General features: G+C 35.3%; 1 protein-coding gene across 1 annotated transcript; it reads right to left on the bottom strand.

Moving 5' to 3' along the window:
* Positions 1–580: 580 nt before the first annotated feature.
* On the bottom strand, positions 581–21,876 carry LOC146141570 (solute carrier family 2, facilitated glucose transporter member 5-like). The gene is made up of 11 exons (XM_083390184.1): positions 21,778–21,876; positions 20,841–20,993; positions 19,810–19,949; positions 19,550–19,674; positions 18,484–18,582; positions 10,926–11,105; positions 9,207–9,397; positions 6,050–6,160; positions 3,420–3,597; positions 1,837–1,964; positions 581–778 (listed from the first exon to the last, which is right to left on the bottom strand). The coding sequence occupies exons 1-11, from the start codon at positions 21,793–21,795 to the stop codon at positions 581–583; spliced, it is 1,521 nt and encodes a 506-aa protein (XP_083246310.1). The 5' UTR covers positions 21,796–21,876.
* Positions 21,877–25,146: the final 3,270 nt, after the last annotated feature.

Genomic DNA, 25,146 nt, shown 5'->3' on the forward strand with positions numbered 1-25,146 from the left:
AAAACCTTAAAGGAGTATAAAGATTAAACTAAGTATAGAACTTAGCAAACCGAAAATCAGTTTGTTTGTATGTAATAAAAATATAAATATATTTCGCTATAAAGCATCTTCAGTATCTAAAAACATAACACAACATAAGTCAAGAATACGCTTTAAAAACCTAAAGAAAACCTTGAAATATATTTATCAAAATATATATTTATCTTTTTATTACATACAAACAAACTGATTTTCGGTTTGCTAAGTTCTATACTTAGTTTAATCTTTATCATTGATGTGCAACCAGAATCGTTTGTTTTCACCATTCGGATTCAGGCAGATTTTGTTATTCGAAAGAATACTTTGATTAAAGGAGTATAATCAATTTTTTTCACTTTTATAAATGTCGTTTTCTCTTGAAGGGCATGGCGTCACATTAACTTAGGCTACAATTTTTTTAAGGCTTAAATAATTGTTGAGCTGTCCGGTATCCAATTCAGAAATTTATCCTTAAAATCGTAAAGCCTACCAAATTCGCTATAAAAAGTACACGTTTGATCTATGAAAACACACACAAAATGATCCGGTTTGGTTGTTTCAATCAGTCCCTGTTTATAACAATATGACCAAGTTCTTCCATTTCGTCCTGATCGATCCTGATCTTATTCCTTTTGGCGAACATGAGGTTTATCTCCTGGAAGGTCTTGTTTTTGGTTTCTGGCAGGATTACAATGACGTAGCCGCAAGCGAATGCACTGACCGCCAGAAAAATGACGAACACGTAAGGACCCATACCCTCCTGCAAAAACAAACAAAGTCTGTATGAATCAGGGGTTCTTAAATAGGTGTACTTGTTTTAGGGGGTCCATGAAGGCCAAATTGAAATTGTAGTGCAATATTCAAAAAATAAATTTTAAAAACCGCTAGGAAAACCACGAACACGTAAGGACGAACTCCCTTCTGCAAAAAACAAGCAAAGTCCGTATGAATAAGGGGTTATTAAGGGGGGTTCACATGTGGGATAGATTTTGGGGGACTACGAAGGCTTAGTTAAAATATTAGTGCAATATTAACAAAACAAAAAAAACGCTAAGAAAACCACAATACGTATGGCCCCATTCTTTCTCGCAAAAACAAGCAAGATCCGTATGAATCAGGGGTTATTAACCTGGGCCAATCGACCCCTAGGGGTTGATTCAACTAACTGAACAATTAGAATTATTTAGTCTCCAGGTCTGACATGCACTTAAGTGCCTTTTTTTTTTCTTTTGTTCCATATTTATATTGTTTTTCGTGTTTAGATGTTCCCTAACAGTTTATTTTCTATTTTTAGAAAAATCGGTAATTCCAATTCTAAACTTATTTTGAAATATTAAAATGGTTTAATTTTGATTTTAATCTATTACGATAAAGTGAAATCAAATTATAATTCTAATCTAATTTTGAAAAGCTCAAAAAATAATATCCAGTTGTCTGCCATAGGTTGACGTTGATAAAATATTGCTGCGGTTAACCTATGCTTATGAGTTTAAAAGTAAACAAATATATTTGTGTTCTTCCAGTTTGACATAATATTGTCCGCCACGGTAGACTTTGCCACCACGTCATTACTCGTGACGTAGCAAGTTACGTATTTAGTACTTCATTCAGCAGGGGTGGGGGGTTGTGACTAGTTTTAGGGAGTCCATGGAGGCCTAATTGAAATCTTAGTGAAATACCTCAAATGAAAAGTAATTTTTCGAAGAAAATAATTTAATTCAAAACAAATGCTTTGTGAGCCAAGAATTATTTAGTTTAATTGTTTAATGACGTCATCTTGTGGTTCCGTTAAAAAAATAACGCCCGTTTGACACTTACCCGCATAAAAGGGAAAATCAAAGCGACGAGAAAGTTGAAGGTCCAGTTCACACCGCAACCGATAGCTGAAGCAGCAGGTCTGGCCGATTGTCTGAAGTACTCGGCTGTAAGAATCCATGGCACTGGACCTGAGAAAACAACATATCGAAATGGTGTGAACGAGTCAAATCTAAAAGACTAAAGACACACACAAGTCATTTGAAAGATAACTTAAGTCCAAGTCAAGTCATTTTAAAATACCTTAAGTCCAAGTCAAGTCATTTTCATAAATAACGAGTCAAGTTAATTTAAAAAAGTTATTTGAAATATAACTTAAGTTCAAGTCAAGTTATTTCAAAATGAATCAGGTCCGTGTCAAGTCGTACAGTAGTTCAAGGTAATTAAAAATTAGTCTAAGTCAGGTCTAAATCGAGTTATTTCAAAATGACTCGAGATCAAGTCAAGTCATTTTGAAGATAACTTAAGTCCATGTCAAGTTATTTAAAAATGACTCAAGTCCCTGAAAAGTCATGTCAAGTCATTGCAAAACAAAAATATACGTCAAACTGTTAAAATTAGTAAATTCCTTTCATTCCAATTAATTTTATGCATAGAAAAACAAAACACATAAATGAAACAAATAGCAAGCATATTTTTTATGTCTAAAAGTGAAAGTAAATTACCCGATTTTACGGTTTTAATTGTTTCAATTAAAACACTTTGCCTAAATGACTTGTCCAAGTCAAGTTCAAGATACTTAAGTCAATTCGGCCAAATAACGTCCAGCTATTTGAAAACAGTGACTTAAGTAATATTGGATCGGAGCCGATACCCGATGCCAAGTGGTAGTTACGATATTTGTCCGATACCTAGGGTGGTATCGGCGCCGATCCAATATCAATTTGGAATTTTAGACAAGGCTTGCGATCAACCACAGCTTACAATGACATGTAAATTTAGTAAAAAATAGTAAGTTAACAAATGGAGTCAGCTAATAATAAATTTCAAAGCCAAAAAGGTCGAGTAGATCGACAGCATCTTGATTAAGACGTTTCGATACGAACTTGTATCATCTTCAGTTAGTGTGACTGAAAAGCAAATCAAAGCTTCACTTATAAAAGGTAGGCCGCAATTGTTATCATCAGAGTTCTCGCGTCCTACCTTTTATAAGTGAAGCTTTGATTTGCTTTTCAGTCACACTAACTGAAGATGATACAAGTTCGTATCGAAACGTCTTAATCAAGATGCTGTCGATCTACTCGACCTTTTTGGCTTTGAAATTTATTATTAAGCTACATTACAGATCCGTGCATAGTGCACCGGAGTCAGCTAAACTTATTAACCCCAAAGCAAATGTTGGTTTTGGTCTAATTTAGTCAAAATATCGGGTATTTGAGCATAGTAATGACGTAATTTGGTATCGGATCGATTCGCGATACTTTTAATAAAAAATATCGGTTATCGATATCGGAATAAAATGACAAGTATCGGACATCTCTTATATCGGTTATTGGTATCGGAATTATGTAATAAGTATCGGACACCCCTAATATCGGGTATCGGAATAAAATGACAAGTATCGAATATCGCTAATTCTGAATTACCTGGTCCGATAGCGAATCCAATAATGAAGCCGATCACAGCTGCTATGCTCATGTTCGACATCCATGGTAGGGTGCATTGAAGGGTAAGGGAAATAGTAAGTAGGGTACTGAAGAAAGCTGCAATTCCGTATCCACCTCCAAGTAGGGCTTTCCGCCCTGCTCTGTCCATCAGAAGCGCCTGGGAATAGATAAAGGGCGTTATTTAGTCCAGTGTTTCCCAACCTTTTTCAGTTCGCGACCCACTTTTAATGCAAGTTGTATTGTGCGACCCACAATGAGATATGACCAAACGAATAAAGTTACATATAACCTACATCTTTACTATTGGCGTACTTACTGAAATAGTTAATGCGACATAACACATCTAATTGTTGCGTATTTGTTACATTGCTGCATAAATGTTACGTAATGATAATGCAATAATTTCCCGATCTAATAGAAAACTGTAACATTTAGAAAAGCTTCGCGAACCACGCAAATTTATTTTTTCGGTTTACAACGTGCGTAGCTCTAAATTAGGGACCGGCAACCTATGTAGTTCTATGAATTGATAAAAGGCGTTTCATTTAACCCCTATACGTACGTTTTGTACTTTATGACGTATCAATTATAAAGAGGGTTCTTCCGACAATAATTTATTCTGTACCGACGTTTTGATAACCTATCCAGGTAATCTTCATCAGGGCATATAAACTTGTAACCTTGCAGAGGTATATATACAGTGAAGAAAAACGACGAAAAAACAAGGTGGCAAAACGAGGCGAAAAAAGAAAACAAGGCGCGAATAACGTGAAAATTATTATTGGCGGAAAGAACCCCCTTTATAATTAATAAAATGCCTGGCAGCAACAGTATATTTATGACGTATATAACTGTAAACCAGGGGTGGGTAAAGTTTTCCCAGTTGCAGGCCAAATCAAACTCAACATGGTCCAGCAGGCAACACTAAATTTCCACCAACAATTTTGTAGTAAAAATACATGGTTTTTAGGCAGTATGTCATAATACACTTTAAATAGGGACTAAACCAGGATTTTTATGCAATAAAAGCCGAAATAAATTTAAGGAAAAAGGCAAGGAGTTCGATTTTTTCAACGGGATTTAATGCAGGGAGTCGAACCGTTTGACTTTTCCGGTTCAGGTTCGGTTCGGGTTCACGGATTTTTTCGGAATTCGGTTCAGTTCCGGTTTCGGTTCGGAGTAATTTAAAAGTTCCGGTTCAGCTCCGATTTGACCATCGCTATTTCAAAACCAGTTCATAAAGTTCTGGTTCAGATACAATATAATTTGCGTTAAATCTCAAAATGTGGGTCGATAAATGTAGAAAAAAATGTTTGAATTGTAAGTCATTTAATCTAAGTTATGTGACTTATTAAAAAAACAGCAACTTATTATTCAAATATCTAAAAAATAAAAAAATAAAACGATTTTTTCATTCAATATTCATATTTTTTCATAAAATTTCGAACATGGCGTAACTTGTCTCTGTAAAATCGAAGTTGTGACGTCATGCAGGAGCGAACCGCTTTTGTTTACAGGTTCGGGTTCGGTTAAGATTCAGGTACTTTCAAATTATTCGGTTTAGTTCCGGTTCGGCTCCTTAAAATCTTATAAAAACCGGTTCAGGTTCGGTTACGGTTCGGATAAAATTGACCCAAAACCGGTTCATAAAGTTCCGGTTCGGTTCCGGTTGGACTCATCAAACTCAGTGCAAAAGTGCAAAAAAAACATTTCTGAGGTTGATCGGCCAACAGGATTGTTTTTGCACAAAATTCCGTTAAAAGCTATGGTGAAGCACAAAAACAGTATACGCTGGCAATATTTTTTGTAGTAGTGCCTAGAGTTTATAAAATGGGTCGCGGGCTGAATGATTTATGTTGGCGGGCCGCGGGATGCTCACCCATGCTCGAAACCAACACTGATGAGGTGAAATTAAGATTTTCTTAAGAATAAGATATTCTGCCTGAAAACGGATGATTGAAATCAAACGATTTTAGTCTAAAAATGAAAATAAGCAGTTTGTTTACGCTGCCTTACACAGAAACTCAATGTAGATTGGGAATTTTACTATTTTTTATTCATTCATTTCTTTGTGAAAATTTCCTAACTCAAAATCATAACCAGTTGCTACAGTTTTATTGTAGCAATGGTTTAACTTTAGAATGCCCATATCGGAGGATTATAATAATAATATATATACAAGCATTATATCGCTTTAGTAAAATATTGATACGTGCTTTTCCACAACTTTAAGTTGGATTTACGTTTAGTAATAAATCTGTTGGCAGTTTAACCTCACCAAATGTTTATTTACTGACGACATGTTTGCGCTTTGCTTAAGCTTGCCTTCGTTTTCTTAAATGCAATTAGACTTTTTTAATTGCATATAATCCTGGATTAGTCCCTGGTTGAGAGGTATTATATCATACTGCACAAAAAACATAAATTTTAACAACAAAACTGTTCGTAGAAGTTTATTATGGACCGCCAAGACCTTGCTAGGTTTGGTTTGGCCCGCAAATCGCTTGCCCAACCCTGACTTAGTTTTTTTTTTCTTGAAACGACGCACCAGGGTGATTACAATATAAGAATCTCTACCTTGCCTGTTTACATATTGTATTTTAGCTTACCGAAACAACAGTCATAAACACATTGACAGTGCCAACTCCAACTGCAGCATAATTTCTCGTATCTTCTGGCACTCCAGCCGTTTCGAAAATTGTGTTTAGGTAAAAGAAAATCTGCAACAAAAAAATTCTTGGATTATTTGTTGTTATAAATTAGGTTAATGACTAGACTTAAGTGCAGCTAACAACATGACTTGACTTAAGTCGATTAGGTGAAATGAAATTACTTAACTTGACTTAAGTCTTTTGGACAAATGACTTGGGTTTAAATGAAGTTTTTAATACAAAATTTTTGAGAAAATTGGGTTATATGTCTTTATTTTCTTACAAAAAACAGTTTGCTTTCTGTCATGCATTTATGTTATTTTAGATTTTCTCATAATTATACGAGTATATCAACCTTGATAGTTTAACCTTTGATTTTGATGAAAAGGACTTGACTCGAAGTTGACTTGCTTTAATTATGACTTGGGCAATTGATGACTTTTGACTGGGACATGTTATTTATTAAAATACCTTGACTTGTATCTAAGTTATTTTACAAATGACTTGACTGGGATTTAAGTCATTTTAAAATGACTTTTGTGAAACGACAAAACACTCGGACCATGCTCTGCAAATGCGTACAGAATAAAAACAACTTTCTAGTTATTTGAAAAATCGCAAGCTAAGTATGCAGTTTCCTGATACTGTAGATCAGGGGTCGGCAACCTTTTTTGCACTGCGAACCGGTTTAAAACTAAAATTTTGTCGCGGACCGGCCTTAAAAAACAAATCTTCAGGAAAGTAAAATTTATTGCAACTTTCAATGCGAACGTTATGCTTGTTTTGCCCAAAGAGATGCTCCCATCTAGGAATTATTGAACTTACCGAAACCCGCGGGCGGCCAAACAATTTAATTTAACTCAGCCCGCAGCTCATTTCAACAAAACTTTTAGGCCTTCACGTTTATTCTTAAATTACACTTGTATACCATTATTGTCAATTCCTATATTCTTGCCAGCCCGTCAAAAAAAGAATATTTAAAGCATTCTTTTAAAAGAAGTCACACTTTTGTATAACATATATTAATGTATGATCCCATTTTTGACCAGGCCCTACAAGACACTTTGAATAGTTAGCCTACCTAATATAAAAACGAAAACAATAATAACGAACCACAGACCGACACCTGAAAAGTATAGGATAGACATACGTACAAGGGTTGTCAGACTGGCAAAAAAAAACATTTTTTAACGTGGTTGATGTCAGAAAAATCATTAGGATTTTTTACTTTTTGTCATTTTTATAGAGTCTACATTACAATTATAGAGGCTAAAACTAATTAATATATATAGGTTTTTTCGAAACCTTTCCTGCCTATATCAAAATAATAAATTATTTCAATATGGGACATAGTTTTATAAACATTGTTTGCATGAAATTGTATTGCACTTTAAGGTGAGCATGAGCACGCTTAAAATTGAAACACGTGATATTTTAGCCCATTTTTCGATATATTGTAAGTACTAGAAGTTAGATTTTGTAATAAAAATATGCATTATGGATGTTGTGAACGTTCTATGTAACTCATATGGCCATAACACACTAGCTGTATTGTATTGAACCTCACGAGAGCTTGATACTAATTGTGATTTTTTTATCATACCATTCAACCATGGAGTATAGGCTATATTAAAACGAAGTTAAATGTGTTTTAATTATAAAAATGCATTTATTTATTTTTTACTTTTTACCAGGTTTTTACGTACAGTTCGTGTAAAAGACCGGTACCGGTCCGCGGACCGGCGTTTGCCGACCACTGCTGTAGATAATATTTAGTTTCGTTTTATAATAGTATACTTAGAAAAAAAAACTAGTGAATGGCATGGCAATCTACTGCAATTTTAGGTTTGGGTGCCGTTTGGATGTTTTAATAACAAAATTATCTGCGGCAAACTGAAGAATCTCTCGGAGAAAACAGTTTTAGAAACACTGTTAGAAGTACCAAGAACAGTGGTTCCCAACGACTACGGTTCGAGGGCCAAATCCAGCCCCTCCCCTCTACCCCTGTTTAATTCTTCCGGTCCAAAGTTTATTTCCTAAAATAACTATAGGTTATTAAATAGTTATTTAACAGGAATTTTGGTCAGAAGCAAAATTAGGCTAAATTTTAATAAAATTTCAAAGTAAACTACGATTTCATAAAGCTCACTATCTTGGTTAATAAAAAACAATTATTTTTTCAATTATTTTCGGCGCTGGTCTAGAATCCTACCACATTTTCGTCCGGGTTACATTATTTGGGTGCTATAACACTATTTAGGTTAGAGTGCGAGTTAGCGTTTTGGTTCGGGTAGGTTAAGCATTATTAATATATATATTTTCCCTTGCAATTTTAATTTTGACAACTCGTTTTGTTACCTTAAAAAAATGCGGCAGGATTCGAGACCAAGCGTCTTGTTTTCTTTTTTTAATAATATTATTCAGGTCGAATAGTGTCGATACAAAATTATAAATCCGAACGCGAATTTTAATCTTTACCGTTATCCGGCCTTTCATTAAAAAAATTGCTGTACCCCTGCCTAGTGGTTGTCAAAAAGAGCCACGTGGCTCCCTTTGGGAGGATTATTTAAACTTAGAGTGATAAATTGTTCCAGGGAGGAAAAATGGATGAAAAAAAGTTATTTAATTATAGTTAATGTAATACTGAGCTTATTTAACTGTAAGATTTTGCATTGTAAAGAGTCTAGTAGGCCCATTATCAAGTCCATTGTTTGCCCATAGTTACAGCCATATAAGAAATATACACCAATGTCGGCACATAGGTATACTTTCAGACGATTAGCGCATACAAATTTTGTAACAAGTCTTGGCTTTTGGCGCAGATGTGTCTATTGCAGTTTTACAATTTTTTGAATTTGTCGACTTTTTTCCTGTAGGCTTGCTTGTCGTTTTCTGTCAGCAGGATACATCCAAGTAACAAATAAAAAAAAAGATGTAATTCTTTTTTTTTCTGAGAAGAAATTTTTTTCTAGGAAACAAAATGCACAGTTTTCGGCGTTTAATGGAGGAATATGAAAAAACTTTCAGAACCACTGGCCCAGACCTATTTTGCAATTCGATCCAAGGAACTCTCAAACCCAGTAGCCACGGCACAATCAGTGACGTCATTACGTACCGCGTTGATGCCGCACGCCTGTTGCGTCATCTGTAGCACGACGATGGAAATCAGCTGCCAGCGGACCGTCTTGTCCCGTATGACGTCAAGGGCAGAAAGTTGTTCTGTGGCCGCCTCCGACTGAGCTTCGCGCTTCATCTCATTCAGTTCTTTGTCGACTGAATGAGCCGAGCCGCGAAAACGGATCAGCGCTGCGTTCGAAAATATATAAATATTTTTGAATGTCTGTTCCGCTATTTATCAAATTTTTTTTTCAAATTGTTGAAGTTTTAGGTCCAAGGTACTATTTTTAAAAAGAAAGCCACATTAACAAGAGGTTATCACTCAGCGCAAAGCAAAAAATTGTAATATCGTTTGAGTTGCCAAAACTATTATTTTCGAGGTTGCGACGATTTTGTTTAAATGGGATTTTGTTTAAAATAAAGGCATATTTAAAACTTAATACTTTAAGTTGTTAAAATAGGCAAAAATTACAGCTTGGCCCCTTGGATCTGCCCCTGCTTCTTTTGTTGGATTTTAACTTCAACTTACAACAACAACAACAACAGTTATGAACTCATTCACAGTATCTTTTTTTTTTTTTCGAAAACGTCAAGTAGGTCGACATCATTTTAATCAACTTCATGATACGAACTTTAATCGTCTTTGTTATATAACTGAAGATGATACAAGTAACAAAACGTCTTTTTTAAGAATATGTCGAACCAGTCGACATTTTGGTCTTTAAAATGACTTAACAAGCTTAATAAATTTAAATTGGAACAATTGAATAAAGCTTCGTTTACATTTGTTGAATAAATTACAAAAACATTGATCACTAATTTCGTTTCTTTTATAGGTTGGATTTTCTGCCCCAAATTGTTGTATTAAAATATCCAGGGTCGCAGTGCTGTTGTCCATCAAACCGCTGTATGCAATGTCTTGAAATTGTTTTAACAAATTGTGCTGCGATTTCTGCCCGTTTACAGTAAGTTACCTATAACACAGTCCGAATTTGCAGAGAATTAACATAAACGTAAAACATGGTAATGAAGGTTTTTTTTATAAATTCAAATGTTTATGGTGTGTATGAAACTTAATAGTCATGATTGTCAATAAAAATTTGAGTAAATCGCTACGCCTGACGAATTCAGGCGTCAGCAATCGAGTAATTTTGTTGTAACTATCAGGGAATAATGACTTGATCAGGGCAATCAACGTTTTTTGCCCGCTAACTACTTCAAGGCTTGTCGGACTGTTTACCACAAAAACACTTTAAAAACAGCGGTAAGTTGTGAGCACCTGTGTCTTTTTTTAATAAATAACAAGTCAATTCCAAGTTTTTGTCGGACTAGGAAACTTAAAACTTGTTAATTTTTGTGCACGACTTTATAAACAACTAAATACATGCGTTATTTTTGGGTACGCGATTGGTTATATTCAGTGTTGTAAACAAGTCATTTTGAAATGACTTAGTCCTAGTCAAGTCGTTTTGAATAAATAACAAGTCAAGTCCCAATCCAAGTCATCGGTTGCCCAAGTCAAGTTCCAGTCAAATCATAATTAGAGCAAGTCAACTTCAAGTCCAGCCCTTGTCAAAAAAATAAAACTTTAAATTGTGAAAACCGGCAAACTCCTCCGATTATTATGAGCAACTCAAGTGTAGTTTTACACACAATGTACAAATGTTTCGGCCTATTCTGCAGTTATTCCGCCTATATTTTTCATGAATTCACTTACCTTTCCTGGCAGCCTCTTCGTCTTCTTTGTCAATGAGCAAACACCTCGGACTTTCTGGAAGGAATGGCATCACGCAAAGCTGCACAATGGAAGGGATAACTGTCATCGCAAGAAGCAGGGGCCACAATTCTTCAGTTCCAAGCGCTTCATTGAGGCTCAGAAGCTGTGCAACCAATATGCCTGCAAGTAAGCAGAGTTTTAAAATATATGAGTTTAATCTGAAAAGCGGTGTTGTTATATTATTTTTAACTTGCATTTTTATATTTTTTATTTTCATATTTTTTTAACTTATATTTTCACATTTTTTTATTTTGATTTTTTTAACTTGTAATTTTATGTTCTTTATTTTCAAATTTATTTTTGCTTGTATTTTCATTTTTTATTTCATATGTGTTTTAGCGGTATTTTCCTTTTTTAAATTTTCATATTTTTTGAGCTTGTATTTTTGAAATTTTTTATTTTCATATTTTTTTAGCATTAGGTATAATACGAATCTTATGAAACGTCCACGGGCCATTCATTAAGTTACTTTTTTTAGTCTGATTTAGTTAATTTGAATTATTACAATAAATTGCGTATGACACACGCTGAATTCGCACAACTTATTAACACTTATCTTAACACTTAAGATGTGCTTAAAACACTATAATGTACGTTTGTTAGATTACAAAAGTTTTATGGTGAAGTTAAAACGGTATGTATTTGTTCGCTTATTATCTCATATCACTGTTGTAATGACTTAAGTCAATGACTTGACTGTTTTAAAATAACTTGACTTATTCGTTTAGGCTTTACTTCCAATGCCTTGACTTGTATTTAAGTCATTGTATCAAATAACTAGAGCTGAAACAAGTGATTTCATTAAATAAGGGCCGATTTAAAATATCTAAGTACATTTGTAAAAAGCAGTAGTTTTTTATCTTTTTTTAGCTTGTGACGCACTAAAAAGATTATAATAATTATAATTTGTGACGCAACTTCTATAAAGCAAAGGCACAAAGCTACATCTTGACGTGACGTTGTATAGAAGTAACCTTAAGAACACCACACATTTATTTTGTGAAATTTTAAGATTACATTTTTAAACATCCTTGACACATATCCACGATTTTTGTCATAAAACCATATAATTGGCATTCTTCTAAATTCACTTACTAAGTTTGTGTAAGTTGTAGAAAATGTTTACCTTTTAAAACATCTACAGAAGTTTAAGTTGTCAAAAGTTTATATGAAGGTCAAAATGCAAATGGTGTACAAGAGGGTTTATCTGTAATAAGCCGTCTGGTTAATGATCTACAGGATTGAAGGTTATATGGGTCGAACCGTTCTAATAGCAGATGTAATGTATACATGTAACACGTTGTCTGGCTTGCTGGTGAAGGCGCAAACACGTCCCCAAATAACCCCGTTCTATTTCATGTGTTTGAGTAAACGTCGGCGACACAAACAGACTTGGACAACTAGATAATTCTTGATAATAAGTTCCTATAATGATAGTTTTCTAATATAATGAATTAGAGCAAAATGTGGCTAATTTCAATTGTAATCTAATGTGTGAATTGCTTGTGAGCTCTAATTCAGATTCTAATCTAATTCATATTTCACCAAAAATGCTACTCTGCCAACGGCATTTTTAGCAAGGAGTCGAACCGTTTGACTTTTCCGGTTCAGGTTCGGTTCGGGTTCAAATAATTTTGCGAAATTCGGTTCAGTTCCGGTTTTGGTTCGGAACATTCTAAACGTTCCGGGTTTGTTCCGGTTTTACAGCACGAGTTAGCGGTTCGGGTTTGGTTCCGGTTCGGCAAAAATAGCTTTTAAACCGGTTTATAAAGATCCGGTTCGAGGCTAGGCCTATGTTTACGTCTACTACAAACCCTTGTTTTAATAACGTATAGAATATGTTTCAAAAGGTAGAAATATTCAATATAAACTACAAAGAAATTACACGCTGCGCTTGTTTAGCAAACGACATAAGATGGCTAGAAAACAATAACTTAAAATTAATGACTAAGTAATAATATCCATATCGCTATACACCAGTGGTCGGCAAATGTTTTTTGTCGCGGCCCAAAGTACTCTTTTCAGAGCTATTGAAGGCCCAAAAGTAAAACCACTACGAAACAGTGGCGGATTCAGGATATTTGTTTTTAAGGTGAAGTGTTACACGGCGCTTTGATGCCCAAAACACTGCCATGCCAATGTAAAACATACGATAAAACAACGAATCTACGCGTGAAGCGCGAAAATTTTGCGTTTACATCATTTGGCACGTGGGTCTGAACCACGCTGAGAAAATATAAAAATCATAAGCCACATGCGCTTTTATAACAAAGTGTAACGAATGTACGGCTATCACGCAGCCCACAACTACATGATAACACTAAACTATTGAAAAGTGCCTTGCGGCCAACTAAAAATGGCACTGCGGCCTACAGTTTGCCCAACACTGCTATACATGTTTGCTTTAACGACAAACTCAAAAATTGTCCAGTTAAGAATGTGCAAAATCGTGTCATAGTAAGTTTATGTAGTGTTTCTGTACACTTGAAATAGATATATGATCTCTCTATAATCGTCACCCTCACACCCGTCGCCGTTAACAAAGAGACGTACAGACATATTTGGGCCGCAAGTTTTTGCACGCCGAAATAAACCGTATTAAAGGGTTCATAGCAGTTCTGTTCAACATTATTGCACATGCAGTACTAATAACGCTTTCAATGTTAAACAGAAGAGTTCCCGGCTGAGGAATATTTTCCCGCTTGCGCATTTTTTTTAACGGAAGTGCGGCAGCAAAAAGATTAAATGTTTTTCTTTACAAATTCGATCTCCAGGTGTCTCCTGTAGTTTACACGATCACTATTTGCGAGGATTACTAAATATAATACTTCAGTAGCACTTGATTACTTCGCACAAGTTTTAAAAAGTGTCTAAATTAGTTTTATTCGAGTTACGTGCGACCAAAAAAGTGCCCGATTTTTTCGGATATGTATTTCTCTTCAAACCTTGTTATAGTTGGGCGTTTGAAAACATAAGTAGGCTATCCAAAGTACCTATAATTTATCGTCTGCCAACTTTTATAGAACTTACCAGGTAAATTACCTTAATTATCATGACGTCTATACAGATGTCATGTCTAAGCGGTTATTAAAATTAATTGCCATACAAAGAAGATGTGCCAATAGGTCATCTGCCGCGAACGTGATATTGACTTTAGCAAACTCTAAGAAAGTGAAGACTGAAAAAAAAAGCGGAGCGCATTTAGACACTTTGCGCATCGATTTTCGTCTGTATCGCAAATTTTGGGCACCTGCACACGTGATAAAAGATAGAGGAACATTGTTGAGCGTTATACCCCTAAAAAACTATACATACTCGTTCCAAAGAAATACAGCCAGACCCGAAGCCACACATTTTGTCGGTTAGCATTTCCACCGATTTTGTTGTACTGTATTTCAACTTTTTGCAACCAACATCATTGTCAAAAGCAAATTAACGAGAATATCGACCAGCAATCGACAGAAAAAACACAGGGTAACGAAAAGGTGTACAAGATCGGGTATGTTTATGTACAAGTTTCAGAAAAAAAATTCTAGTCAATTATTTTAATTTTAGAACTTTGGTATTACTGTTGAAATAGATGATTACACCGTATTATTAGTACATCCTCCAACACCGTATCCGTCATGTTTGTTCGCAGTGGCGAAAGAATAAATTTTAAACCAGAAAATGCTCTCTCCACGCTGACTTGGGTTGCTGGAACTGCCAAAACTACTTGTGAAAGCTGGTACAGTTCTGGCTTGTTATCTTTAGATGATTTCCCTCCAGTATTGTAGTACGTCTTCGTTTTTTTTAAGTCTTGGTTCGTTGACATAGGAGGTGAGCAGCGCAGCAATTGAGGCTTGCCCTTTTTTATTTTTGTTAAATTCTCCTCGCCGTTGCTCTGCTTCTTTCTCTCGAGCCTTAATAAGCAAGTCTAAATCGTCATCGGCACTTGAGAATCTATTTCTAACCCAGTCAAATCTACGGTGGGCTCTTGCTGCACAGAATTTAGACGATCCCATGTTCTTTGCAAATGCTGAGTCGCAATACTTTGGTCGCTTTCTGAAAGGAACATTTTGTACCTTGGGTCTAGGTACAGAGAACCCCAAAAAATACAATTCTTGAGTAAGTCAACTTCTCTTTTTTCCATGGCAGACAGCAACAATTGTGCGAGAGGAGAAGTTGTTAATTTTGAAATTTGTAATTTGCAGTTTACCCAAATTCCAAAAAAGTCACCAAATATAAGCTGCTCACACTGCAACGATTTCGTGGCAATTTTTGCAGGCTCCAACACTGAAAGAAGAACAGAAAACGTGTTCCAGTCAGATTTTTGTATATAAAGATCCGGTTTTGTTGTCGCCATGTCCTGACAAAATTCTTTGAGAAGCATAAGACGGCAAATCATGTCATAGGTCGAATGCCATCTAGTTGGACTGTCCAATATAGGTTTTTTAAGTTTAAGTTTTTTCAAAAAAACACAAACTGATGGTGTTCTTAGCTTTTTGCACACCGACCGAGCCGTCGATATTATACTGCACAAATATGATTCCTTTAAAGCATCACTTACGGCTAATTGCAATGTGTGGGCTGCACAACGCACACCTCTCCACATAATATTTGAGTTTGAAGTTTCGGACAGTGGGACAGCGCTAAGTAAAACTTCCACGTTTATAAATTTATTAACATTATCATCATCTTCTTCTTCTTCGTCGGTGCTGTTTTCTATTTCCCTTTCCCAACTGCTGCAACCAGGCTGATCATCAGTATATCTCTGACTGGGGGCATCCTGCCCAGAAAACAAACGTACAGACTTTAACATATTGGCACCATTGTCTGTATAGTAACGCTGTATATTTGGGTGTTTGAAATGCCATACTGCTCAATGGTGTCGTTTATTACATTTTTCAAATAAATTGCTGTGTGACTCTCTTTCAATTCTTTGACGGCCAAAGTCCGTAGTTGAATTTTACCATCTGCCACGAATTGCAGGTTTATGCCCAATACCGACCTATCTTGACAAGTAGCTGCATCTACCTTTAACGATAGCAGCTTGCCTTTTAGTTCAAGCTTTATGTTATTTCGCACTTCATTCGCTTGCTTAGCGATTTTTTCACGTATATTTTCCGCATTTATAGTAAAATTGCTACGCAGACCACCTAGCAATGGGTTTAAAATTTTTCGAAACCCCGAGTCGTCCATTAATTTTAAAGGTCGACCATTAACTGTCACCAGTTCTAAACATGCTTTCTCTAAGGTTCGTTCGTCCATTTTAACTCTAATTGATCTTGTAAGAATTTCGTCTATGGAACTTTCACGCTTACGTTATATTTTGGGTCCGTTGAAGCCACTTGAATCTGCTGATCGTTGTTGTTTGCTTTCTTTGTTTTTAATAAATTCTTTGTATTCATTCCCATGAAATCTCTTAACATGTCTCTCCAGGTTAGAAGCATGGTTTCCTTTAATGGCAGCTTGACATTCTCCCAATTTACAAACAGACTTGTTGTCCCTCTTGTTATAGTTAAAATACTTTCGTATTTGATTGATAATAGTGCGCACCATCACTGTATATTTTTAGGCTACTGGTCTAAAACATTCAAACGTTATTTTCCATGGTTGACTAAATTGTGCACCATGCTACTTGTATTCGTTTGTAAATAGTAGCGAATGTTACCCATATTGGAAAAGCTGGCGCTCGTCTAGAATCCTACTACCGGTACATTTATATTAACAGTAACGACACGAGTTTCCAAAGTTAAAATAGCAATGAAGGCATAAATATGTAAGAATAAATACAATATTAATACTAGACCCACCCAAACCCAAACGCTAACTATCACCCTAACTCAACTAATGTTAACAATATGAACCACTGGACGAAAATGTGGTGGTATTAAAGTCTAGTCCCGAAAAACTCTTCGTTATCCCACGTACATGCAAATTACAGGCGATTTAATACAAATATATTATTAATTATTATACATAACTAGTAAAAATAAGCTATTCGTTTCGAGTTCAGCATCTAGCTTAATTTAATTGAGTCCCCATCTGATTTAAAAAACGATCTCTTTCTTTACTAAGCTAGTTTTGTTGACATACTTTCCACAAAGCTGCTTCTGATAATATCAGCCTACCTTTGTGGTTCGTTTTGTTTGTTGCACAATTTTCTCTCAAGTCAGTTGGACTATCACTTTTATGATGTCATAGTAGTAGGACTTGCGCCAAACCAACGATATAGAAACAATATATGTCGTTGGGCAAACCAAAGATACTGGTGCGCAAATCAAATATAAAAAACATATACTGGAGCGAACCGCTTTATTGATTGGGTTCGGGTTCGGTTAAGGTTCGAGTTGTTTCCAAATATACGGTTCAGTTTCGGTTCGACTCTTAATATCTCACAAAAAGCGGTTCAGGTTCGGTTACGGTTCGGAAAAAAATGGCCCAAAACCGGTTCATAAAGTTCCGGTTCGGTTACGGTTCGACTCCCTGATTTTTAGTCTCTAAGTCAAAACAAAGAATTTGAATTGATACACTGTTTGGTCGGAATGATTTGTAGGTGAATTTTATGCAGTCTTGAACAGCATAGGCTATTCTAAGACATATAAAAAGTAGCCCACAAATATTTACAATCCACATTCTTATGAGAATAAAGTTTTAATATTGGTTTTCAAAAATTCGGTAATCTCAATTCTAGGACTAATCTAATTTAGGAAAACTGAAAGGCTCTAATTTAATTCCACTTAAATTTTAAAAAGGTAAAATATATCTAGTTGTCCATGTCTGGTCGTGTCTAACAGGGACTATCCTACGTTTTGCATTCTCTGATGCTGTCTCCATTATTACCCTTGATTTTTGTAGGGATTTTTTTTTAATTGTTTGAGGATAAACGTAATATTCTCCTAGTATGAAGCGAGAAGTTTCCATTGTGCCTAAAATATGCAATTTTCCTAACTAGAAAAAGTCCTTTTGACGTGAAAAAACGGTTAGTTTACCAGTCATGGCTAAAATGATAAAATGAATTTTGTTATCGATACTATCACTTGGTGTCCCTTGGCTATGATCTAATATCATCAGTCACCCTCTATGGCAGTGGTTCTCAACCTTTTTTAGCTTACGGACCGGTAAAATTTTAAAACAAATTTTGCGGACCGGTGGACCTTCCAAAATTAAAATCAACCTAAAATGTAATCACGACAAAAGTACGCAATTGCTGCTGTTTTGACATTGTGACATACGATAAAGTTCAAAGTAGTTACCTCTATGTTATGTCACAATGCTGTCTATTACGGAACAAAGTTCTAAATTTGATAGACAAGCCTTCAACATTTTGCATTTTGCAATTGAAATTATTAAATTGTAATAACTTTGGCGGACCGGCAGGAAAGTTGACGCGGACCGGCACCGGTCCGTGGATCGGCGGTTGAGAACCACTGCTCTATGGGATTAAATCTTTTTGATGAGTTTCATGATAATTATGAAGTGATTTTGTTTTGTTCCGCTAAAATGCTTTACTTACCGACTGTCATGAATAGTTGGTTGACCACTCCTATCGCCCCGCGAAGGTGTTTGGGCGAAATCTCGCCAATGTAAAGAGGCACAACTCCTGTAGCCAGACCTGGAACATTTATGAATTAATATTGTTAGAGACCAACGGTTCTTTAATAGCCTATTTCACAGTGTTGTAAACAAGCCATAAGTCCCTGTTAAGGCATGTGGAAAATGCTTGAAGTCAGGGTCATGTCTTTAGCAAAAATAACAAGTCCAGTCCAATTCCAAATCATCAGTCGCCCAAGTCAAGTCCCAGTCAGGTCATAATTATTAGAGAGAGTCGTCTTCAAGTCGGTCATTCATATAACGTTAAAAAATCAGTAAACTCGGAAGATTGTAAGCAATAAACTAAAAAAACGAAACAAAATTTTAACCTAAGTTGTTTGACACATTGACTTAACTCCAGGTCAAGTCAATGTTATTGGAGCAAGTCATTTTTAAATCTGTTATTGATGTAACGTAGAAAATTTGGTAAACCAGGACGACTATAAGCAATAAACTAAAAATAACCAAAAACGAAAAAAACACTTAATTTGAACCCAAGTTGTTTTGACAAGTTGACTTAAGTCCAGGTCAAGCCAATATTATTAGAGCAAGTCATTTTGAAATCTGTTAAAAATATAACTTTCAATCCAAGTCAAGTCATTTGAAAACAGCGACTTAAGTACGACACGTAATACCAAAAAAAAGTCAAATTTACCTGCAACTATGCCAAGAAGGAACCTAGCTATGAAGATCATTTCAATAAGTCGGTCATTTTCTTTGGAACATAAATTTACATTTCTTTAGATCTCGCGTGTACCAAGGGTTATGCCAAAAAAAAAAAAATTCAAGTTTACCTACAAATATTCCACAAATAAGTCTTGCAATAAATAAGTTGTTTGACACAACCACCCAAGTCCAAGTCAAGCCATTTGTCTAGAAGATTCAAGTCCAGTGAAGTCATTTGGGCCCAAATGTTTATGTTAAGGCAAGCAATTTGATAGCAGTCACTGAGTTACAACACTGGGCATACCTGAAAAAGTCTATTTTACCTGCAAATATTCCAAGAAGGAATCTTGCTATGATGACCATTTCAATGGAGTTTGCCGCTTTGCAGCTTCCAACCATTATAGAAGCCACTATTGAAAGAGAGTTTGACCACAGCATGGCTCCCTTTCTGCAATAAAATAATTGCTTGAACTCAAAAAATAGTTTCCGACAACAAAACACTTGTAAGTTTACAAATTAGGTTTGAAATTTTTATTTGAGTACAAAAATGAATTGATTTCTCTGCCATATGCGAGCCGGTTACCTTCCAAATTTCTTGACCATTATGCCGGTGATGTAAGATCCAACCATTCCTCCAACTGTGTAGATGGCGATCGTGAACGACCAGAGAAACATTTCGGAGCTGCTTAATTGCACAGAGTCGGTGTCGCTCGAAGTGGCGTTCTAAAAAATTTGGATAAAATAAACGTGTTGCCAATTGTTTTGGGTTCCGTAAAGATATATATATACCCTTTTGTATATGTTTACTGTAGCCCTGTACGAAACTTTTGTTGTTTGTAAAATAAAGCAGGGTTTTTAAACTGGGGTCCATGGACCCCTAGGGGACACGAGGACTAGTTTCAGGAGTCCATGAAGGCCTAAATGGTTCTTAGTCTGTTATTGAAAAAAAAACATCACACCCAAAATATGTTTTTTTTTTTAGATTCGGTCTCGTTCGAATTGGCATTCTGAAACAATTGTCACAAGGTTTTTAATCCATGGGAACTAAAAGGTTTATAAATATCTAGATTTTTCGTATAATCAGTTACAACTGTACATGCAGCACTGCAGCCTACCGTTGTTGTTCCTACTTTTATAAAGAAAGTATTTCTTAAAAAAATTTAACGCGGACTTTTTTAAGTTCGCGTGTACCAGGGTCGGCCTGTTGTTTTTTAAAATGACGCCATAAATTGACGTCATAATACAAATAAACTTCAGAAACCTACTGTTTTTTGGTCAAAAATTGTGAAGCTGAAATACAGTTTAAATACTACCAGTGATAAATAGTATTGTTTGAACTGTTCTTTAAAAAAAAAAAATTATAAATTTTTAAATTTTTTTTATAAATTTTAAATTTTTTTTATAATTTTTTAAATTATACACTAATATTTCAATTCGGCCTTCATAGACCCTAAGACTAGTTCGCGTATCCCCAAGGGGTACTTGGACCCTAGTTTGAGACAACAGTCCACTTTCAGGAGTGGCGTAAAATTCATTGACTTACCATACGTAGTTGGAGAATCTCCGGTTTGTAGCCGCTAAAAACAAATGGAGGGTTACACATACAATTCTCACCCCCGAAGGATTGCACTGATCGTCTGAATTCGATGGTTTGTTGGTTGTAACAGTTTCGTTCGTAGTAGCGTTGTTTATCGTAACGTTACTTGTCATCGTTTCGTTTGAGTTGACTTGGCTTTCTCCGCCTCCGAAAAAGAACTCTTTCATCAACTGCAAAGTGACAAAGTTGTCAGACTAAAAAGAGGCCGTGATTTTTGATCCAATGCAATCAGACTTACAACTATAGGAAATTCAAACTCGGCTAACTGTAATTCTAATTTTAAATCGCTTGTGCGCTGTAATTCTAGTTCTAATCTAATTTGGATTTTACAAAAATTCTACTTTTTCAAACAGCATTTTTATTATCTCAGTCAAAACAATAAATTGGAATTGGTGAAAACGACTTATAGGTGATTCTTTACTCTCTGAAAAACATAGGCGATGCTAATACGTATAAAAATATCCACCCGTATGTTTGCTATTGATATTCAAATGGGAATAAATTTCGATTGTAACTAAATAAATTGCGAATAATTAAATGTGATTCTAGTTGATATTATGTTGTTTTTTTCAAAATTCAACATTTCTAATTCTAATCTAATTCAAGAAAACGTAACTGATCTAATTATAGTTTTAATCTAATTTGAAGAAAAAACCCTGAAATGCTCCAATTTTAATTGTAATCGAATTTAAAAAAGGTAAAATCTGTAAAATAAAAAAATAAATCCAAGTCTGCACTCACTACAGTTCGTTTATTCTTTTAAAGATAGGTTTAAAATAAACTTCAAAAAATTATTTACCTATAGAAATGTTAGGATTTTATTTGTTAAATTAATTTACACTAAAACTTGATTACCGCATATGTGAAATTGAAATTTTTTGCAAGTTAAAAATAAATCTACTTGTCCAAGTCTGCAGTCACAATTAGCCATTTATTCAATATATTTCTACTTACAGGCGCTGGAGCGTTCATGACTGCGATGTTGTATCCATATTGGAAGCTTCCACTGAACACGCAAATGAAGACGGAAAGCACGAGGATAAACGTTACTTTTCCTTTCTGAAATGAAGGCCAATGTCATTAAGCTCGTTGTTATCATTACATTGGTCACTTCGTTGGAAAAACTTGTGATTTGTGGAGCTGGCCAACAGCCAGGGCTTTGACTCAGTTTAACAGTGTTGTAATAACTTAAGTCAATTAAGTCATTGAGTCAAATGACTTGGGTTGAAAGTATTGAATCAAATGACTTGGTTGAAAGTAGCCCACGTGCTTTTATTTGGTTGACTTAGACTTTATTCATTGAGCCAATTGACTTAGGTTAAAATGAAGTGCTTTTATTTAACATTTTGTTATAAAATTGAGCTGCTGATCTCAATTGTTGCATGTAAAACGAATTGCTATATTTTTTTCTTATTTTTTAGTTGTTTATTGCTCCAAATTGGTCGAGTTTACCAATTAAAGGTTTTCTGTTTTGTCTTTTGGTAATATCAGTGATTTGACTTGGATATGACTTGCTCTAATAATACCTTCGACTAGGACTTGACTTGTTATGTTTTTAAAATACTTGACTTGGACTTATTTTTTTCTTAAATTACTTGATTGGGACTGTCATTTCAAATAAGACTTGTTTGAAACACTGCGGTTTAATAACCAGTGTTTGACTGCCGTATCTGACTCCCGAGTCTGACTTCAGCCAAATTTAGCAACTGCAACGTCATAATCGTGTATTTCACTCATCAATGTAACTAGAATAAGGTGGATGTTCAGCAATCCATACCACTCCACACAATGTCATACAACTTATCCACCCACAGTACGATGTTAGCAAGTATTCTGCCATTTACTATTCAACCTTTGCAATTTACAGTGTGACGTCTAACGGGTTGCTAACTTCGCCACTAGGCGTGTGCGAATCGTAAAGGGAACACGATAATACCTCAAAACAACACTATCTAAAGCAGAATAATCAATAATACGATAGCATTAAGAACGAACGCATGATATACCGAATGAACAGTTATGCCCAGGACAGGATAAGATTTGAATCGTGTGAAGAAGATCTAAACCTAACTGTGGGCCATGGCCCAGGAGTGGGCCACAAAACTATTTTTAGTGGGCCATAGTACTATTTAAAAATATTGCAACTAAATATGTGTTGTTTTTCTAAAATAATTGTTAGCATTTCAAAAACCATATAGGAATGAGGCAATATTATTGACCATTTGTGAATTATATACGTAAAGGCAAAACTTGACGGCCTATGTTTTTTATTCGCCACACCAGTGCTTTTCAACCCGTGGGATGGTACGCACTTGTGCGGATGAAAAAAATTGCAATGCGGATGACTAACGTCGTGCGGGTGAATGTGCGGATGAAAATGGTGCAAAATTTATTTATCATTATGTGAAATACAGTAGTCAAACCTGGTGCGCCCACTTGTGCGTTACAGGCACAGTAATATAGTCTCTCAGTGGTTCATGCAGCTTAAGCTATCTATTTATATCAGTCAGGCTTGGGCACACGGTTTTATGACACAAAACCGTTTAATTTCACAAATAAAACTAAAGGATGCAAACTTTCTGTGCTTGTTTCGTGCGGATGGAAATTTTCCGAAATAAAAAAGTGCGGATGGGAATTTTAACGGTTGAAAAGCACTGCCTGCACAATTAGCACGGCAGTTTGCTTTAAATTCAGTTTGTTGTCATAGAGATATTTAATTCCGATCTAAATATGAACTGGAAGTAAAAAGATTTTTTGTATGTTGCTAGAATCAATGCATTTATAAAGAAATTGTCCAAAAATATAGACGTGAATTACAGACAGACAATATTGCTATATGTATTCAGCCAGGGCTATATGTATTCAGCCAGTTTGACCGGCGCCGCTGTTTTGGCACCGGATTGTTTGCCCCTGTTTGGGGTTAGTGGTAGGTTATGGGATGGGCTAGGGCTAAAATTATTGGGGCGTTAGTGATGTAGGTAAGGGTGTAGTTTGGGGTTAGGGAAAAAGTTATATAGGCCTGACTCTGATCATTTCGTCTTATTTCAAATTAGACGTTATTACGACTATTACAGGTATTAGTCCTATTTGGGTCTTATTCCGAACTATTCGTTAATGTACTATAGCAATTAAAGATACAAGTACGCATCGAAACCCATTTATCAAGATGCTGTCGATTTGCTCGACCGTTTTGGCTTTGGGAATTAAAATTACCAAGCTACATAACTCATCCGTGCATAGTGTACCTACAAGTAATTTTGACAGGTGCTGTTTTCCTAAGAAGGGAATTGAGTTTTTTGGTTAAGGCGTTCATGTTTGAGAACGACTGGTGTAGGTAAACTTTATTACTGCCGTGTACAATGAGCACCTGAACAGTTAAAATTTAACTTGATGAACTTTAATCATCTTTGACTGTGTGTGCTTCAATAAGTAAGGCGTGTATAGGAAGTAGGAAAAATCATACAAGTTTACGATATTCTTAGTTTTACAAATAGAGAAATCAGGTGCAAAAGCTTGTCGATAATTCAACACAATTTGTCTTTATAAAGTACCACCTGATTCCTCTATTTAGAATTAGAGAAATACGGCCATATACAAAGAATATTTTTACAAATTTCCGTTTCTGACCATTTTCATGTTGTTGTTAAACTGTGTTATTCGACCTGCATAACTCCTAACTTAAAGCTGAACAAACAATAAGTTATAGTTTAACCGCCGGTTGACCTACTTGAGTTTACACACGTGTGCTTTGTAACTGTCGAACAAGGTGCAATATCATCGTGAATAACCAAGACCCCTTATAGCCTTTGAAAGCCCATATTGGTTCGCATCATTAGTATTGCCTTCAGTTTTAAGTGCTTATGATCTACACACTTGCCATATATAAAGTTATCAAGTAGAATTTGTTACGTTTTACTTTAGTGACTAATAAGAGCACAAAATTAATATTAGAAAACCGCAACTAAATAGAAAGTTTAACTTCTAGTAAACTGCTGTTGTTACAGATTTTATCCGCTGTAGTAATATTTTGAGAAACATTTTGATAAATTTGAGAAACAGCGTCGGCCCTAAGAACACCTTTTAAACAAACACTGTACGTAAGTTTAACACGTGTTTCTAAATTGTTACCAGCATTGTGACTGTAACTGGCAACATTGGTACACAAGTCACCTTGGCTAAAATGCTGCTTTGCAATGCAAAACGAATATACAATCACACATTGAAAAGAAGATAAACATCAATTGTTGAAACGATTGAAGATTCCCCCAAAATGGGCTTTGATATTCATTATACGTCTAAATCTAACTAATACATCAAGCCGTT

The sequence above is a fragment of the Ascidiella aspersa genome, chromosome 5 (assembly GCF_963924565.1).
Source record: "Ascidiella aspersa chromosome 5, kaAscAspe10.2, whole genome shotgun sequence".
Lineage (NCBI taxonomy): Eukaryota > Metazoa > Chordata > Ascidiacea > Phlebobranchia > Ascidiidae > Ascidiella > Ascidiella aspersa.

Coding starts and splice junctions, on each gene's coding strand:
- LOC146141570 (XM_083390184.1), bottom strand. Junction 18,583..19,549: donor CCTTCTTGGAATATTTGCAG/GTAAAATAGACT, acceptor TAAATGTTCCAG/GTCTGGCTACAGGAGTTGTG. Junction 9,398..10,925: donor CGAAGAGGCTGCCAGGAAAG/GTAAGTGAATTC, acceptor TTTCGAACGCAG/CGCTGATCCGTTTTCGCGGC.